We start from the raw sequence: 21,585 nt of genomic DNA on the forward strand, positions 1-21,585 counted from the left end.
CTAAGCCTGAGAAATATAGGAATGCATAATACATAACTACCATTACATAATTCATGGTTAACCAAAAGTCACATTTAAGACTAGTTTTATTTCTGAGGTTTTTTTCTTTATAAAATAGGACAGAAGTAGATAACACATCACCTCATCTTTATGAATAAATAAACAATATTATGAATATATAATAAAAGTTAACGACGAAGCAGTAGAAACATCAGAAAAAATATAATATTAGCACTTTTCCGCGTTAAACTCCCTTTGAAAGTAGCCAACCATTCTATTTTTACTTGCTTTGCCAACCAATGCCACCCAGTACCAGCGCACCATATACCACATTAGCATATATACATAATATGGTATTTTAACATATACAATATCAAAATACGGTATATGCCTTATTTTAAGTGACGTAAAATAAAGTAAAATACAAAGATTTTTAGATAAATGTTATCAAAGATGTTATCACGATGGATATTTCAAGAAGATCATTGTTAAAATACTCTTTATATAATTTGAAAATTCCATGGATATATGATTTTAATATAGACTGCAATGTTAGAGGTAATTTCAAAAGATTATTAGTCAGGACACTTGCAGTTTTCACACTCATCAATAATTAATCATATTGCATTACTAGTAAACAAAGCTGTTGTATGTTGTGGTGACCATTAATTAAGTCACCCTCCAAGCCACCCCAATCAAGTTCGGTTGGTTACAAGGGTCTGTTTAGCACAGCTTCACCCTTATCAGGTCCTCGAAATCTCAAGTGCTTAATTTACTATCAACACTAAGCTATATCTCGGTAGATCAGACACAATTTGCTTATACATATCCCAAAGGCATCCTTTATCATCAATCATGAAACAAATCTGTAATCCTTAAATTTTAAATGAAAATAACTGAAAATTCTTCGTTATTGAGGCAAACTTAGGACCTCGTAGTCCTTTCATCCTCTAAAGCACTTACCTTAAATTGCTCACAAAAGAAAAAAACAAATTTTTTAAAATAAAACAAATAACATAAAATGAATTTCTTTTCCCTAACATACAGTCATACGCACGCCATCCTGCCAAGCCATGACCATCCGGTAGGTAATATTCCTTGTGCCACCATCAGTCGGACTAGGTTTTCTATGGACTAAAGGGATAAGGTATGGAAACAGTCGTCCTGTTCCAAGATTGATGGCTGAATGAGTGATGAGTTATGGTGGTATTTGGATTTTTCCGATGCCATCTAATTTCAAAATTGATTCTTTTATGTAATATGGTGGGATGTGGTCGTCACGCTTAAGATTGAACACAAATATAATTTTTTTTTTCAATTTCGTTTCTAAAGTCACAATCATATCATTGACCATAGTGTTGCAGTAGTTGAAGTGTGGAAACATGAGTGATTTCACCAGTAAGACTTGAATGTGAAGTTGTAGGAGTCGTTGCATCTTTTTCAATGTGTAAAACGATTTTATATGATAGCATTTCTTTTCTTAATCTGTGAAATTATTGCAGACTTTAAGCAGCTGGTCTTCACCCGGACTTTTAGAACCTCTAAGATGAAGGACAGCTGGGTCTGGTGGAGAAGCATTTTAAAGCTTCTGAAACATTTCAGGGTCAAACCGCCGGTTACTGATTACGATAAAAAGTATTTTTTTTTTAGTGACGCCTAAGTTATTGGTTTACTTTTTATGTTGCAATATTTTACTATTTAGGTGTAGATACACGCTTATTGTGGTAATTAATGACTCTAAAATATTCGACTGGAATATTCTCATGCTCTGATAAGTCTAGGTTGATGCATTTATACCTATTCGAGACATTGTATTACAGTTTGATTTACAGTGTATCTTAGGAGAGGTTACCATAATTTAATGATGTATTCAGAGTAATAGGGTGTAATGGGTATTTAACCACATTAACTAAACCCTTGGATCAGATAACCCTCAATCAGGCCATTAAACCACAGTCTGAGGCAGTGGATACATCATTACTGCAAAACTATATACTACAGTTGTAAATGCCGGAGATTTTTAACTTCTTTAAGATGTAAACATGGCGGATTGTTTGTCATTAATCTACTACAAATTTAACTGAGGAACGGGAATTCATGTAAAGGTTTAGTAGTAAATGGTGTACATTAAAAGTAAAAAATAGTTGAAATATGAAAATTGAAATATCTATGCAAAAAGCACGACTATATCAACACTAAGCCATTTTTATGCTGAGAATGAATGTTTAAAAGCTATTATCGTTTCCCAGTATCTAAACGGCAAACTTCTTATATCAGGTGATCTCTATAACAACTCATCTGCAAAGCTATTAGCTATTAGGGAGATAATGCTAAAATAATGCATAATGTAATGTTCATTCAGTTTAAAAAAATATATACGGTGCAAAATATGTAAACTTAGTCTACTGTACATTAATGGGTATTCAATAGTCTACTCATTTGAGTTATAGCACTATTTCAATGTACATAATGAACATTATTTGTTGTACACACTAACAAAGTCAAATTTCAAACAAAAATCATCATGAAATCCCAACTATAGTATTTTCCAAACAAAATCTGATTCCATTGGCTATGTTTCAATGTTGGTAGTTAAGATGTTATGCAGTAAAAGTAAATTGTTGAATAATATTTTAATTAAGTGATTAGGGATCAGAAAAATAAAACTACATAAGCGTATATACAGTATTTCCTTTCAGGGAAAACCAACTCAAACTACCGCGCCAGTTGTCACTAACAGGAGATTGGTTTGAACAGCGAATTGAAATTGGATTTAAAATGTAACCAATTGTCAGGTGTGTTGGCGTGCAATATAGTGGTTGAATTGGGTTTCCAGCTTCACTGAAACTATTCAAACATGGACAAAATAAAACTACCAGTTTGGGACCGAAAATAGCCCATTTCTTTCTAATTTATATGAAATACTACTGTAATCAACAACTATATTTAGAGTAGGCTACGCTTTGTTAGAAATATTTGGGCTATTTTAAGATTATTGACGTCCTGAACAAAGATTGTTGAACAATAGTTTAAAATTTTAAAACATTAAATAATTTTGCTAAATGCATTTGAGTTGCATGGCGATTTAGTAATCTTGTATAATATTATACTTGATTTTGATGTCAAATAAATGTTTCTTAGTGTTCACCTTAATTTGAAATCTGCGTACTTGGTACCACAATAGTTAACATTACACTATTAGCCAACTTACACTGATAAATATGCGATTCAAATTCAATACACTTTTTACCCTATTGAAATAAAAACTGTAAAGTGATCGTAATAGTTAATTTGTAAAACTTATTTGTTATAGTATTTAAAGGTATCTTATCAACACAACGAACCATAAGAAACTTTCAAGATTGATGACTATATTTTCAGGTAAATAGTAGATGATTAAATAACTTAGTTTTTATTTAAGTTAAATTATCACTATAATTTACATCTGTTTCACTACAACCCCATAGCGTGTAGGATTGTTCTCCAGGTAGAATAACATAGTAGGCAACACATGGTCGAAGTGCTTGGCTCAACACCTGAGCGGGGACGTGTCTCGCATGTAAACAGCTTGGCTACTCCCAAAAGTAGTATTTTCGGTCAGTTCTAAGGCTAAAATACACAAAACTGACGTTTTACAGTCATTTTGAAGATAAGCCATGATTAACAAAATTTGTTTTGGTTGCTCTTTAGATAACCTTAGGTTTAACAAGTAGGCTGGCTTCTACAGGGTAGGTAATAAGGTGAGTTACTGTACAAATATGAGATAAATACCGGCTTAAGATTAAACAAATACATTTTCCAATTTTGGTAAAAATATTTCAATTTACAAGCCTATTACGACGGTTTACTTATCCTCCATAAGAACTGCATTCTAATTTTTTTTTCTACGTAATCATTAACCATCTAACAAACCTTTAGTATATTAAACTAATTTTAAGCTGTACAACATGTTTCAAAAAGACACTACCAAGTTATATGTTTTAGGGTCAAAAATTTTAAAAGCCAGTTATTAGACCATTAACCCATAACACCTCAATCGTTTAGACAAACTCATTGGAATAAACGTGCAATGAACGGGAGGTTTTTGGTCTCTGGGGACCTCAAAACGAAAAAGTAAATGGGTCCCTCTAGGTTTTACTATAACACCTACGGAATCAGCTTATTCTGTATAACTATGGGGGAATTTCGCTAAAACAACCATTTTAGAATAAATACTTTCCTTTTGTTATTTGAGAGCAAAACAACAGGGGGGACCTATACAACTAGTTTATATTTTCAACACTAAAAACATTTAGTTTACACATCATAGCACTCTATTTTCTTTTACAATCGTAAATTGTGTTTTGGAATAATTTTATATTTATGTCTATCGTCTAAGTTTGAGAAGTACTTTAGTTAATATTATAATTTTTACTTAAATAAAACGTGTATAGTTTAAATAAGAAACGTAACTAGGGTGTAAGTATATATTTTTATAAAATCATCACATTCAAAGTGTACACATTTGGTGGGGTTTAAAACAGGTTTTAAAAAATTATCATTTGAGAACATTTTTAATGTTACACTATGATGTTATATCAATGTAAAAATCATAACACCCTTTAACAACTCACTATCCAACCCAGCCCCTTGTAATCATCCTTCTTTAGAATATGATTCTCAATGGTGCAATTTTGAAATTATATTACTAAAATATAATATGATTTGAAATCAATTGTTTAAATGCTTCTATTAATTAATCAGTAGCTATTGTAGCTTGTTTGCGATACAAACAGTTGATTAGTTTAATCAAGTAGTTCTCGCCACCACCACTGCGACACTTGGCAGCACCGTCGCTTGACAATGTTCTTGTTTTGTATAATTAACTCTGACAATTTTACGGTGAAACTATTCAAATCACACATTTTCCGTGTATTGACATCTTAGCTTCTTGCTTGTGACGAGACATTAGATTTTACTTAAGAAAATGTCTATGGTAAAAACATACTTATGGCATGAAATAAAAATTCGAACAATTTAAATAACAAAACATCCCCTTTTTCAAAGGGAGGATATATTTCTATTTTTAAGTAGTCAACTTACAAATTAGTTGAGATCTAACTGTAGACTGGTTTGTGATAAGATATATAGAATATTAAATCTCTACTTAAAAATCATCTCTCAGGAAAATTTGATCGTTTTTTCTGAGTCCAACTTTGAATTTTCTCCGGAACATCAGCATTGCGGTAGCGGAGTGCAGACAATGCCATCAACTGCTGTCTTTGTCTTGAGATGTTTATCTGGATTACTTTGGTACTTGGCCTTGCCTCACTTGCTTTGGTTTGATAGCTAAGTATAAGATTTGTAAGTATAAGATTAGTATAGTTTTTATAATTCTAATGGTAATGAAATATATTGATATCTAATGCTATTACAATAGCTGGGATCAATAGTTAATCACAAGTGCTGGTGTAGTTCGTTGACTGGTCAGTTCTGGGAAAGGTCAGTAGCTTTTTGGGGAATGATATAGAACCCAGTTTTCACTTCTTGAACATTCAACATACACTAAATTACGTGAGCTACTGGGTATGAAGGCATTTAATAAATGAACCCGTCTGTTAAATATCTGATATGAGACAGTAACCAAGCTTTAAAGGTCATCACACTCTATTATATACTCAGCCATTATGTCCCTGTTTCAATATTTTTCTATACTATCATGCATAATGCCTTATTATATATTATTGTGTGTATATTGGTAGGCCATTACTCGATGGTGCTTAGTTTTTTTTTTTTTGTTTTTTTTTAGTATAATACATACATGTATGACTCACAACTGTCTGTTTACATTAAGAACAATAATATCATCAAATAATGTCTAAAACATGTATTAAAACAAATGATAATATTTTACCATACTCAAGTATTGGTGCATAGCATTTCGTTCACAATTTCACATCTTATGTCATAAAAAGAAGTTAGTGTTTTTTTTTTTGTTTTTTTAAGCAAAGAGAATCGACTTTAAAAAACTTAAAATCCTAATAATACTTAGTTTTGTGTTCACGGACACACATACACACAAACATATCATTAGTAGATCAGTGATTATAGTGATCGCCTGGTAATCAAAAGGTCCGGTTCGATCCTGAGAAAAGTGTAAAGCTTTTTGGTGGTTCGACACTAGACCCAGCTGTCCTTCAATGAATGATCAAGAAGTTATTCAATGAATGATCTTGACTAATGAAACAGCTGGTCTTAGCCAGTAACTAATCTAAACAAGGCACCACACAACATTCTACACTCAACATTCAGTCCTATTTGGTTGAAAATACGCTCATAGCACGTTCTCATCTCAAATGGATATGCATTTGAATACATTTGGATATATTGTAACATTTATATACATTTGGTTTAATAGTGTCTTTTGCCTCTGGGGTCATCAAAATGTTTAAATGAAATGAAAAAGGAAATGGGTCCCGTGTCTAGGTCTCCCACCTACAGTAATAGCTTCTTCCCTTTCCCTATTCACTTAAACAAGCTCGATTCCAGAAATTGTACAAAAATATAATATTACCAAATCAGTTCATTTATGTCTAATAATAAGCCATACAAATTTCAACTACAGTAATAAAAAATGTAAATACAAAAAGTATAACACAGAACATTGCATAAAGAAAATAATAGAAGAAAAGAAGAAAAGATCCTAGAACTTAGCTATGAATAGTAAAAGCAGTCGAGAAATAAGATTGCTAACTAAAAGCTTTTGAGATAAAAAAGCTTTTGACGCAGACATAATTTCCACTGCTTGTATTATCAAGTTCTTGTAATTATAAAAAGTTTCCATCTTGAGTCTCGTCTTCTTTGTCAGAAGCAGAAGTGTCAGAGTCAGTTAAATCAACCGACTTAATGATTAATTAGTTTTAGTCTTGCTTGTACTCGTAGAGCATTTAACGCATTATAGAATACACAATTGTTTGAGGGGGTTATGCTATACGATTGTAACATATTTCCTTCAATACATAAACAGTTTTGGTGTTGTGTATTTAGTTATATGCATCCCAATAAAAACTTTAATAAATAGACTCTTTATCTCATATTTATAATCACGCTATTCATTGATATATTGCTACAGTTGTATAGCCTGCAAAATGGCATTACACATTTTTAATTATGTTTTGTAGTACAACTAAATTTGTTTATTATATAGGTTTTGATTATTCAGACATGACTGAACATGAATTTTAAGCTATCTTTAAAACATAAACCCCTAATATGTATCTATATTTTTGTATAGCAGGTCTTGTCATCGATGGTTAAAACTAAGTTTGTTTTATACATCGATGGGTCTTATAGAGTCTCCTTTACGCAAAAAGCAGTATAAGGTAAGCATAAGTAAGCTGGCAATCAATCAACCTGGATGGCTTTAAACCCCAATTAGTCTGGATTATTGAGAGTTTGCTATATTCCCTTTATCAACAACAAATGAATTTAGCATAGAAAAATTCTACTAAAAACAACAGCATGCATTCAGATTCAATACGTCTTTACTAGTTTGGTTCTTATATTGTGCTAATTGTTTATTTAAAATATTTAAAGATAAGGGAATATCATTTATCAAGGATTCGCCGTATAAACGGAACTTCCACTTCTTAGTTGTAGATTCCTGGAGATTGAGGGGTAAACTAGTGATTCAAGTTAATGCCAAGTACCTGTAGGAAGCCTCTTAACTCAATACATAATGGAACAGACGCTTGGTGAAGTTCTTAGAATACTACACTTACTGAAGTTAACTCCTTGTGGTAAAATAAATACGAATTTTTATTGCTAATGGCAGGCTGTCATGTGCCTGTCAAATAGAGAGGTGTAAAATATAAGATGTAAAATATTTATGATTATTTTGGTTTTTAAACTCTTCTTGTAATTATCTTTTGTATGACCATAATATAACCCATCAATTAGGTAAAAATGTTTTTAGTAGAAAAGTTACTATATTTTTTATAATACGTTTTAACTTTCATAGTTTTTCCATTGTATTAATTTGCAATTTTAGCCTACCGATTGTTTTTCATCTTCCATTCAAATTATAGTTTCAGTACCATGAGTGACCGTTGGTGTTATAGATTGGTTTATTGTGTTCTATACTGTGGAAGTGAAAAATAATAAGAAATGTAAGCTTTTTAAAAAGTAACATTTAAAAGTAATACATACAGCATAAACAACATGTTCTAAGGATTTATAAACCCAATACCCATAGTATAATCTTTTAATTTATAATTATTTGTAAAGTAAATCGTAGGTATAAATATCGTAAAATGCTTTAGCTTAAATTACCACAAAACTGTGTTATACTGAGGTAAGACTATCCCGCATCTGGCTTAATGGGAATCCTGACGTGAATAAGTAATTCCTGAATCTATTGACTACACAATATGAGAGCTGCAAAATATATGAATTGTTTCTTAAGGAAATATGTTGTATATCAAACATAAAATTCGTGTATTTCTATATGATCGAAATTTCCGATACTGCAGTTTATTCATATTTCTAACAGTTCATTGTAGTTTGTCAGATTTTTTTAGATACTCCCGCAAAGTGGACTTTGTATTCATATGAAAGTATTGGCAATTTTTCTTGACTATGAAACAGTCTTATGCTGAACAATTAACAATTTCAGTGATCTATACAAATATGGTAAAACACATCCCCTTTTCAATCTAAAAATTGCCATTTCAAAATAATCAAAAACAGAAAAGCTTTATTTATTCTAGAAAAATTTGTCTCTTTCTTTACATACACAATATGTATTTATACGAAGATTTGAGCTAAGCCAGACTGAACTAGTTTAAGTAACCAAATATTTAAACGTTTACAGCTATAGAATAACACATGGCAAAATAATGGTTATTTTGGTGAATATTATGATTGTAAGTATTTCATAAACTGCAAAAAATATTTCAAAATGCATTCCATTAGTTAACGATATTCTATTTCAATAAACTTTGCAACCTTTGAAGCAAGTTTGCACTGATTCTTTGTTAGTTTAGGGTCAATGACCTTTCCAAGTTCCAAGGGCAATCAAAGCTTTGAAGGTGAGTTTTCGTAAACCATTCCCGTTTATTTTATCCCAGTTTACGCTGCATTAAAAGGTTACATGCTATTAACTGTTTATAAAAGTGTTTTAAGGCTTTATAGTCAGGTAAAAAAAATTAAATCGCCTAAAATAATGTTAACTCGTGTACGAAAATAGTATAGACGTCTTTCAAAACTACTTGATATATTATTGCTTGTATGTTAACTTTTAAAACGGAGTATATTTATACACATGTTTTCCGGAACTCCAGATCCCCTTTAAAGTGTTGACCTTAGCATCTAGGTCATTTACAATCTAAATAATGGCTGAAGGTATGCAGATCACTATATTTAATTTTTTTTAATTTTTACTTCCATTTAAATAGTTTGTAATTTAAGCTATATAATTAAAACATAATGCTGTATCTAATTCGAAATGTATGTGAAAACCCCCTAGGTTAACCTCTAAGGGCCTAAAAATTGCATATCACTATAATCTTGACACAAAATGGATGCATCTCATGCTTATTAAAAAGATTAGTGTGGTTTAACTAATTATTCATTACTCTAGTTGGGCAACTACATGACAACTTCTATTAACTGTTCAAATCCCCTGTTATAGGGACCATACCGAATATCAAACTACAGTGTACAGTATTGCTTTGCCTATGAGAGTAGACCACCTGCTATATTGGAATACAATTGCAATCCTGACATATTGGCGTAGTCTACTAAGGCTCTACACACATTATTTTACGTTATTCAACGGAGCTTTTATTATTTTCATCTCTATGTATACTAAAATAGCTCATCCGTACGATGATCGTCGGTTTAAAATCTGGCAAAACATATAACTTTCCTGTTCTAAACATGACTTTTCCTTTGTAAAACAGAAATTTAGCTTTCAAAAACAAATTGTTCAACTACCCATTAGGGTTACGCCTGGGTAATAACAAAAACCATATCAATCACGTTTAAGGGGAAGTGATCCAAGCCCATTAAATGTTTGTGGATGCGCTAGACGAGAGAACCACCCCACTCATGCCGAAAGCCCGAGACTATAACAACTAGACTGGGCTGCACTAATAACCACATTCACACTGTTTACAATTGGAAATAAAGGATGATGTTCAACTTATTTTATGTGTGTTACGACACAAAGAGGAATACTTCTTCGCTAATTTTAAGAAATCACTAATAATTTTTTTAAAGAAAAATCAAATTGAGTACTGCTAAAATGGGTATTATGTTTTGTTTCATGCAACCTAGATGAACATGTACACATTTTAAAACGGATACGAAAGTCTGAATAGTATTTTATATATGGTATGTATTTAAATGTACGATAAATCTAGTATTATTTACATATTAAATACTACCCGTACACATGATTATGTTTGGATTAAAAAGTTTGTCTTTTGTATGTACGTGAAACAGTTTTTATCAAATCTCATTTATTAACGTACAACTTATTAACGTAACTTTTAACGTATAAAGTAAAACCGACTTAGGTACCACAGTAATAATTTGAAAAACAAGAGAGCTGCAGACCAAATATGAAACCAGAGTCTAACATTATATTACCTCCAAGTGGGTAGCACCTGCTCGGTATTGGAATACAATTGGAACTGTCATATTGCAGATGTGTTCTCTGGTTCTGCTTGGTAAAATTAAAACCTTTACTATGCAATGTGTTAATTACCTATCTTGTTCTTACAAAACCTTTTTCCTATAAGTAGATTATACAGGTTTTGAGGGGGTTTGATAATATGGATTAAGATTTTTAGACTGATTTCTTTCATTACTTTTTAGTTTTAGTGTTTCTACCATCTCATATCATAAGACACTAAAGTACTGACAGATATTACTTCTCAAAACATACCATAGACCCTAGCTTCTCTTTGTCAGAGCCAGAAGTTGGTTAATGTCAGATTAATCAACCTGTCTTGATAGGATTAGTTTAGTTTAGTTTCAAACTGTGTCCATAACCTACCTGTTGAACAGCGTTCTACTCCAAAGAGAATATATTGGATATAAGATTATAAAATTGAACTCTTTTAATACTGGCTTGTTAGAGACTGAGTTTATAAATTAATTGTTGTTTGCAATGTAAATGTTTGCACTATTATAGGGATATAATAAGATTGACTACGTCCTACAATATTGTAAATATATATACAGTTGTTATACTGTTATACTGTACACTTTTACAAGAATGAAGTATTTAATAAATATACTACAAAGGCGATCAATTTCAACCAATTACGCTTAGTAAGAGAGTGATTGGTCAAATACAAATACATTGTAATATTGTACAGGTGTTCTATTTAAAAGTCATTAATATTTCCTTCGCCTAGACGATTGGAAAATCTATATTAATACGCTACATGAAACTTTGTGAACAATAAGGCTTTTTTGTTTTAAGATTTAACCCCACATATTATATAACAAAATGTTCGTATAGGTGCGTAGACTTGTAAACTGGCCTTACATTTTTGAAAAAGTCCCTTGGGCTCTGCCCCAGTGGCTTTTAAAGTTCCCATGTTATTCCCATAAAGAACATATTTGTTTACATTTTGATCAGCTGGATAATTTAATTGCTGTTAATATTTTAGCTGCAATTTAAGGAAACGTGTGCTACAAACATTTTACTGACTTGGTTGAAATGAAATATTTACCAGCCTATTTGAATTTGGGTTGACGTAAATAATACAATGGAAAAAGCGAGAAAGCCTGACAGAGAAATAGAATTTGATATACCTACTATAAAGAAACCTGAATTAACACTATGCTGTATTTCTTAAACAATGATTAAAAGAGCCGATTCGCAAACTATTGAAATATAGCAAAGTCATAGTACACCACCAAGTAAAAGAAATGAATATGTTTTTTTTATTTTATAATTGTTATTATGGACAGCCTAATGCGGCTAAGAGTGGGAAATCTTTGTAAAAAACACAAAAAAGATCTAAGATATTTACAAGACATATTTATTATATGGAACTGTTATGTAAATCGTGAATAGTTCCATAACCTTTGAGTAGACTCTTTTAAAGTCATCGGAAATTATGACTGTTATTCGTTTTAAAATAACGCCTGTAACCTCTACTACTTAGCAATTGCTCGAATTCGAGCAACGGGACACTACTAAATAATAAAAGTACAACTATGCCATTGCTTCTATTCTGTTCTTACCTGTTTCCCTAGATTTGAAAAGAACTTTTAGAAACCTAATGCATATTGCTGCCTGCTGTTTTTGCTGCAGTAAGACGAAAAATAAGTATATTTTGTGTGCAAAGCATGTAAACAAGATATCATAAAACTTGTCATGGATCACACAAAGTGTTCTGTCTAGGATTGTTATAATAACACTTCTTTTTGGATATGCAAACATGTTGTTTTATATTTGAACATAATGTGAATTTCTGAAAGTTGTTTTATATAATTTCTAAAAGAATATTTGTATATTTAACGGTGCTGCACTTCGTTTCGTGTATGCTGTTCCTGTAGACCTTTTTCTTTTTTCTATATCTCCTGATGGTTTTTGCTGTTCATTTTCATCCGAGTCAAAGTTGTTTTCCTCAGAAATATATTCATTTTCGTAATCGACTCCTCGGTTTTGCTTTTTATTACTTTTCTCCAGACAATTATATTCCCTTCTCTTAACATTATTTTTATTGGCAACGTTTTCACTTGAACAATCTTCTGTTGGTCTTTTGATTAATGCATTCTTAATCCTTTCAGTAAGGTCTGGTACAAATAATATAAGGAGCAATAGTATCACTATGACAACCGAAAGTATGCGTATCCAAAACCAAATTGGTTTAGGATTTAGCTGAAACAGTCAAAAACAAATAATTGTTATAAAATAAACTTAGTCCTTGATTTTAAAGGCTGGGATACACAGTGGAAACTGCCAGTCTACTGTTTTTGTGAAGGCCTTGTCAAACTGTTAGGCCTCTGGGATTTTTCACATACAGTTTGACGAGTGTGTAAATTAAGTCTTGAAACAAATCTCTATTTTTTAAACCAGAACAGAAGTATTCTGTTTGTAGCATTGATTCTTAACAAAGGTTCCGCAACTTCATACACCCAAAAAATTGTTTAACCCCCTAACAGGGTAGGGAGTGACTTATTTTTTCAAATTGCAGCCCCTATTGAGTGGCCCCTCAGTTTTAAAGGCTCGTTAAAAGAAACACAATGACGCAAACCCGAGGTGAATATCTCACATAAATCAAATTTCAAATCAAAGGCGCTTTTTCACATAAATCAAATTTTAGAATACCTGCTAATTATTGTGATTGTATTTGGGCTAGGGATGAAATATCTACCTCGGGTTTGAGTCATTGTATTTCTTTTGACAAGCCCTTCAAAATGAGGGATCAATCAACAGGGGTTGTTATACAAAAAATGTATCACCCACTTCTCCGACCCTGTTACGGGGGGTTAAAAATATTGTTGATGTAAAAAATTGTGGAACTTTTTGTTAACAATCAATTCAACAAACAGATTATTTATATCTATTTTGGTTTAAAAAATACAGATTTGTTTCAAGACTTAATTTACACACTGTATAAAATATGTCTCGTAGCAGTTATATTGATTTTTACACTATGTATAAAATTATAAAAAAATAATAAATTAAAAATATTACAATCACCTACCTTTCTGTAAACACCGACGCAATGGTTTCCGATACAAATATCAATCTGAAATTATAAGTAATTTAATTTTTTTCAAAATGTCAGTTGATTAAAATAAACTAAAAAGAATAATTTAAATGGAACATAATGCAATTCAATTTAAATAGACTTACATTTAAATTGTATTCGTATTACATGAAGGTAGAAGTATAAAACAAAATCCAGAAAATATATAGGCCTATATATTATTAGTTCCTAGTTATAAATATTGTTACAGTTATAGATAAACTAATCAATAATTATTTTGACAGTAATTTGTATTTATTTTGTAGTGTAATGTTTTGAATAAATAAAAACGTATTTTAGGTCCAGTATGACAGTTAGTCGTTAGTAAGAGATAGTATAGCTATTCATTTTGAATGAACCTCATAACATTAGTTTTAGTTTGTATTGCCATAGATAAAACATACTCCCTCAGTCGTACCTTGAGTTGGTTAGTCTATGGTATTACTCTATGGTGTAATTAATTTTATTAGAAATGTTAATTTCAAAATTCTCTCACTGGAGAAATAGATGCATGACATGCTACCAAAATCTGTGAAAAGATATTACTATACTATACTATTAGATATAATATAGGTTTATAGTTTAGTTTTAATACTACATGTAAGAAACGTACCCCCATTGTGTAATTGTCACAATTAACTGTAATCTTGGATAGTTGTAGCGTTAAAATTATATGTTGGCGGTACAATGTAAGTGTACGTGTAAGAAGTTTTACTGTATAATTTTCTGAATTACTATAGAAACAAAAAACCGAAATTTTGAAGCCAGTTTGAATTTTGATTAACCTCATGCTCACAGAATCAACAATTTGTCAGCACGTGGTTGAGTTTAAAAGATAAAATGATTAAGAATATTTTGTAAATTATATTTACACTTAGTGGAGTTTATTTCTTAAATAAGAAGCGTGGGTCATAAACTTTTTTTATTGACATATGATATAAACTTTTTAATTATCTTTCTAATCCCTCTCGCTGTCGTTCGAATTTATTTTTAATATTTAATTTTAGTTAATTTTAGTTGCGTTTTCGAACCATACAAAAATTTTGATTTTTTTTTCTCAGTATTAAATCGGTGACTTTAAAATTTAGATTATCACTAAAACCATTCATCTACTCAGTTACACTTTGAATATTAGCTACACAATACACATCTCGTGTGAATTCAATTACAGTATTACTATTCAATGTTTTATATATTACAGCTTCAAAATGTATGCCAGTTATGTGATATGAGTATACCTATTATAATCAACAAAGCAATAATATACCAAACTTAGCCATAAACAAGGCTGGTACAATGTCAAATCTGCCTTAAATGGGTTTCCTCACTTAGAATGCATAATTAGAGCATTTCTTAGGCTGAATCCCCATGGAAATTATTGGTTTGGTCTTCAAAACCAAGTAATTTTATTTTTAATTGTAGTTTTTATTTTTGTTTTTTTTTTACTGTTTCGTTACATATTGAATTATTTTTTAGATGACTGATACAGTATTTCAAATGTATGAGTATGGCCATAAATATGTTTTACAAAACTATAAATATTATAGGCTTATGTTTTAACCAACATTAAAAAATACAATTTTCATATTTTTATTAATTTGCTTTTGCATTATTTGGATTTTTTCGCGAAAAAAATGTTGATTGAAAAAAAAATATTAAAATTTTACTCATACAACTAAAAAATAAACAATGAAAACCACCCCTTAAAACCGAGTATCAATGGAAAAAACCCGTATTCCCAAATTAACTAATGTTTTCTAACAAGATAGATTTATTCGTTATTTCGTTATATTCGGAAACCACCAAGTATAAGAAAAAGTTTTTATTTTTTGAATTAGAACTCATCAGATTATTGAAAATAGCATCAACAATACTGGCTCAGCAATTCCATTACATTTACATTATTAGATTGATAAATATTGAAGATAACCATTCATGCCATAGCTGGGCAATCTCATTGGTTTGATTAGAAATCTCTTTTCAGACCTCAAGATATTGGATCAAGTAAAAATTATACTCGTAGGGTCCAATAAACAAGTATAAATGTAATAATTTATACTACAGAGCTGTATAACTTCAATATTAGCCTAAGTTAAAAAGAAGCCATTTCATTTCCATGTACACCATTGACTTTTTATTAATAAAATAAATGAAATCGTAACAAATATATATTTTTCATTTAGTTAAATTATACCTCTGTATCTCAGCCCTAAATAAATATTTAATTAAAACAATCTTACTTTATGATGGCCTTCCGTAGAGCTCTATTTTAATACAGGAACTCGTCAGTAAAAAAATATACAAATGCATGAATATTACTAATATAACTATTCTAAATATAAATTTCAATTACCATTTTCTTTCGTACAATGTGCTTTTTGCAAGTTAACATACTTATAACCTAATTAATCACATTTTAGAATTTGAGGTTAACCAACATTGAATATTATTTTCCCATATCCATGTTCAATAGTATTTTAATACAAATTTTTATTTCAGATATAACTTTCCCAGATTATAATGGATAATAATATTTTGTACTTACAATGTCTACGAGATTTACCTACCATGAGATACAGAATTATGAATGAAATCAAAATTAGTGAGGGAAATGAAAAAAGAAACAATGTTACCACTACAAACAATTAAAATAAACCAAATTATGCCTGTTGCATACTATAACTAAATTTGCTGGATTTTCTTAAACAAACAATACAAGAATCAGTATAAAATGTAATTTCATTATACTCAAAAAACATGAAAATTTTTAAAATAATGAATTGATTTCTGAAACCGAAGTTACATTATGGCTTCCCGTAATATGTTCCTTTCCACTATTCATATATTTCTTAAAAATATTATATATTTGTTGTTCGTGTGGAACCTATTATGTGAATTAAGTTTATCACCTATTCTCTAGTTATTTTTTTACGTACGTTGTTGTCAATGATATTTTACTAACTGTTGGGGCTTTCGGATGTTCTTTTTGGCGTAAATAGTCACAATGCAACGAATATATCAAGCTCTGTAACTTTCAAATTATTAATCCTAAGTTGATTACCATTTTGCTAAAGCAACAAAATGGTGCTTATTATTTAGTTCTAATAACACAAGTATAGTTTACAAGAACAATATAACACACACGTTTTTTTATCATGAGAAGTGTCATGTTGGTTGAATTTGTGTTTAATTTCCGTAAACAATCTGTTAATTCAGCCCAGTGTCATTCTCTATCACACGGTTATTACTCGCCTCACATAGTCTGCCCGAACATGTATTTGTTTCATTATTTAACATGTCAACGCTTGTAACATTTGCTGACAGCTGGGTTTTGTCACGTTTGTTTACAATTTTTGCGTTTTATGACGAGTTGAACAAATGTTTATAAATATTGTGCATAAGTAGGTTAAAACTTTAAAATAGTGGTATGATCGATTAGTCTGCTGTATAATAAATCATGGAGTGAGATATTGTTTTGGACATCTTGTTAAAAAATCCTGGCATTTGTAAATAATATTTAAATTACACTGATGTGTATGATTTAAAATACTATCTATACATTAATAGGAAAGCATGTTTCTTAAAAACCTTTTTTCTCAGCTCGCGTTTATCGCAAAGAAAATATACGCGTTCTGTTAGAAAGATATTTTCCTATAGATGTGCAGAATCCCTTTATAAATTAAAGTGGGCTAAAAAATAAGCACAATAAACGCATTTTAAATTTGAAAAGATCAACATGGGCCGTATAGGTTGCCATGCTCATGAAGAAATATAAACAGAAAATCAGAAAAAATTTAACAAATTCCAATCACATGTTTTATTTACAGTGTCTGCACAATACATATTTTCGGTTGAGTTTTCAACCACTGGGCGACCTCTAGTACTACATCAAAAACTATTACGATTGGGTCATTTATTCATGATTCATTTATGATTAATTATTTTTATTAATTAATATCCTGTAAACAAGCACGTGTACAAACTTATATTTTTGTCCAAATATTTTTGATTGTTTGTTTATCATCGGGTATTTGGCCACAAGATATCCATTGGAGTTGGTCACAAGGCTGGGAAAATTCCATTTTAAGTCCTACAACCCTTTAAAGTGCCCAATCGTCGATAACTCTTGTAGCTGCAGTTAATAAAAACAGCTGTACAGGTTATTTTGACTGAAATCTACATATTTGTAAAGGTGTATTATAATGTTTTCTTCGTATAATCTATTGATTAATCTATTTTATCTTTAATTTAGCTAATTAACTTATATAATAAATATTATGTTTAATTCAATCTCCTGGTACTTACTTATAAAATATGAGGTTGATTTCAACTCTAAGGTTGATGTATCAGTTGGATTAATATACATGTTCTCTTTGCAATTCACTGCCGAATGATCAGGCGCAGAACCCAGGTGTGTCTGGAGAGTTATCCAATCTGACCAAACATTTGTGTCCGACACACACTAAACTTGTGATATTTATTGCCGGTAAAACAGTGCCAATAGACTATCCTGTTGCGAGCATTGCATTTTATTGCTTCGGAAAATGACTCTGCTCATTTTGTTTTAAATTTATTGTTAAAACTGTTTTGAATTTTTTAACTTGTTTTGAATGACATTATTTTCAGATGGATCACACTTTATTGTAAATTATTTGTTTGCCTACAATAGTAATTCGGACTTATATATATTTCATCACCATTCGATATTTTACACTATATAAGGTATACAGCAACTTCAGCTGTCATCACATAATGTTGTTTCTGACCAACCCTAAATAATTATTACGATAAATTCAAAATTATTGCAAATGAATTGTATATTATGAATTTTGAAGCTGAGGCCTATTTAGAGTTTTATAAATTTCATGTTCAATTGTCCACACATATTTATCATAGCAACGACATATTTTTTATTAAAATTCCAATTATGCACTTACCTAATCTACAATTGATATGTATTAAATGAAAATTGTTTGAATTGTGTTGCGCGGCTGTGATTTTTAAGTACAGATATAGCGAAGTGACAGAATTGTTTTGATTTAAATGGGGGTAAGCTATTAAATTGTATCTTTATATTATCCAATACTGTAAGCCGTTTTAAGCAGGCTAGTTTCATAGCCATGGTTACGGTTAGTTACACTTCAAGGTTAACTACTTGACAACAAAATACCATACCGTATCTTATAACCTCCTTGATGACAGAGAAGCTACATATAGGCTCAAAAGAATTCATCCAATCGACATCTATAATTGATTATAGATTTTTGTTTTGTATGTTATGGCACTCAATGGAGTGTAATTAACTCATGTTAAATTGTCATAAAATTTATTTATTTACAGATTGTAAATAAAAACTTGTTAAACAAAAAATACTATCACATTGTTACAGGAAACATTACAACACGCGTAAACAAAACGGTTTTTTGGAAATACGGAAGGTGAAAATTTCAAAATTTCATTCAATATCACAATAGATTTAAATATTTTGTAACCAACATAGAATGTTCAACGATAACTTAATTTTATTTTTTCATGTATTTGCAGGGTTAGTTAATGTCCTTACACTTTTGTATACTGTCAACCCATCTATATATAACAGCTTTATTTAAATTTTGTTAATGAAATATAACATAGTTGGAGGAACCACTCAGAAAGCTTCTAAAAAATTATTATTTGTGTATAGATACTTTGTTAGTATAATTAAATGAAAGGTGATATATTTTGAATCAAGTAGTTATCATTCTAGTTTGGCTTGACGAGTATGTTGGTATATTTAACAGAAATCAGTAACTGAAAACAGCTCGCTCTGTGGAAATACAGTATAATATCTATGAATTCATACACTAACAAATACCAAACTGACATACGAACATTCCCAACTAAAATCAATATATTTTCCAATTTAAAAAAAGTGTTTTTATGTTTAGTACTTTTACAGAAATGCAAAGAGCGAGAACCTGAGATATGCGTTGGAAGCTATTGCATTGGGATATACCGAAAGGTATGTTTAATTTCAAATGTTTATAATAGTAAACTTAACCTCTTATGATAATCTTTAAGACTAAGTATGGTAAAACAATGCAATACTTATCAACGATGAGTAATTGTGTTGTTGTTAAGATTACTATACACTACCCAGTACCCCTGTATAGGCCAATCAGTATATTACTTAGCTGATTTTGAATTGAAAGGGGTACTAAATCAGGTATTTCAAATGAAAAAATTATAAATGTATCCCTTATAGCTTCTTAAAACGGACAAATATATGAAAGGGAAGAGTTGAAATACCTAATAACTGTTTTCACTCCTTTGTCGAAGTTTATTAATTGATTAACATGCTTAAGTAAAATAAGACAACCATGTATATCTTAAAATAACATTGACAGATTATTATAAATTTTGGGTCTATATGTAAATTCTATTGTAAACATATTGTTCTTCCAGAAATCTGCAAAATCAGCCTCGAATTGGATTATGTATATTTTCTTGCTGCTCGTGATTGCATTGGGAGTGTTCCTACTTATTAATTTTGCTCCGGAAATTATGAACTTCTTTGGAAACCTCTTCGCTGGAAAATCGTCAAGAAGAGGTAATAAAAATAAAAACAGGGATTCTAAGGGAAATAGAAGAGATAAAAACAAAAACAAAAATACAGACAGCGATGATGATGACGAAGTCAAATCGTCAAACAGTGGAAAAAGCGGTTCAAAAAACAAACGCAAGGATAAGGAAAATAAATCTGAACCATCAGCAAATCCCACGGATAATGAAAGTGCATCGAAGACGTCCTCAAAACAAAATAAAACTGACAAATTAAAATCGGAGAAACCTGCAAGTTCAGATGACGAGGATGGAAACGGCTGAATTTTGGATATAATACAATCGTAAATATATTATTAGAAAATGATTGTGTATTAAAGTTAACTAAACAACATACGAACAGCAATTCTTTTTCCTTCGTATAAAAAGTATGAGTAGTTTTTATGAGTAGTTCTAAATAATCTTTTTACGGCATTCCGTTGTCGTATGACCTAAAAATACAGTGTTTTATTTCTATATATGAGTTTTTTTTACGTTTGGGAAGTTAAGAAGTATCCTACTAATGTAAAAATAAAGTATGGATGTTTGTGTGTAACTCTGAAGTTCCATCACGTGAAAACGGCTGGACCAATTGAGCAGAGTGTTATTTGATAGTCTTGATAAACACATAGACATATTACAGTTGTTAATACAGTAATCCTAAACTTAAAATAAAAGAAACTATTATTCATCAGTTAAATGCAATCCTACCCCATTTACTGACCTTGTTAGCCAAGAGCAAATTGAAGGTAACATAACCCGCTTACAGTTTTAATGAGTACAGAGCTATGGAAAATTTGTATATCAAATGTTTGTTCTCAACCATTTAGTTACAAGAGATCATAATATTTCCAGGATTCGTTGTCCTAAATTTAAATAAAAAATATCAATATCACTTATGATTAATTCATTGTTTAGCTTTTCGTAGCGGCATATCCTATAACGAAAGACAGTTCTTTTGGCTTAAAGAAATTTATGCGTCCAACTTTATACTAACTGTTGGAAGGATTTGACTACGCCAGCTTCCTCCTTTTTTGACCTAGGACGCTAGACACGAGCCTGAGATTTTTTACATTACTTCAGACTAGACAGGGTTGCGGCATTATCACTTAGATAAAATCCATTGGTGATTAGGCAGGATTTGAACCTAGGATCCCTGGGACCGGAGTCCCGTGCTCTAGCACTACACCAGCTCGCTATCCCAAGCGTCGTCTCTTGAGCTATGTTTTATCTTAAGACATTTAATAGA

The 21,585-nt window shown here is 30.6% G+C and overlaps 1 protein-coding gene and 1 long non-coding RNA gene across 2 annotated transcripts; one reads left to right on the forward strand and one right to left on the reverse strand.

Moving 5' to 3' along the window:
• Positions 1-12,453: 12,453 nt before the first annotated feature.
• LOC128999300 (uncharacterized) lies at positions 12,454-14,457 on the reverse strand. The gene is made up of 3 exons (XR_008491273.1): positions 14,371-14,457; positions 13,713-13,757; positions 12,454-12,883 (listed from the first exon to the last, which is right to left on the reverse strand). It is a non-coding gene; the product is annotated as an uncharacterized LOC128999300 (long non-coding RNA).
• A 4,264-nt stretch (positions 14,458-18,721) lies between these two features.
• Positions 18,722-20,621, forward strand: LOC128999425 (probable cyclin-dependent serine/threonine-protein kinase DDB_G0292550). The gene is made up of 3 exons (XM_054425946.1): positions 18,722-18,806; positions 19,696-19,758; positions 20,202-20,621. Exons 1-3 carry the CDS (start codon positions 18,801-18,803, stop codon positions 20,619-20,621), a joined length of 489 nt encoding a protein of 162 aa, XP_054281921.1. The 5' UTR covers positions 18,722-18,800.
• Positions 20,622-21,585: the final 964 nt, after the last annotated feature.

Source organism: Macrosteles quadrilineatus, unplaced genomic scaffold (genome assembly GCF_028750875.1).
Source record: "Macrosteles quadrilineatus isolate MER2022 unplaced genomic scaffold, UCM_ALF_1.0 Scaffold_8__2_contigs__length_117827958, whole genome shotgun sequence".
NCBI lineage: Eukaryota > Metazoa > Arthropoda > Insecta > Hemiptera > Cicadellidae > Macrosteles > Macrosteles quadrilineatus.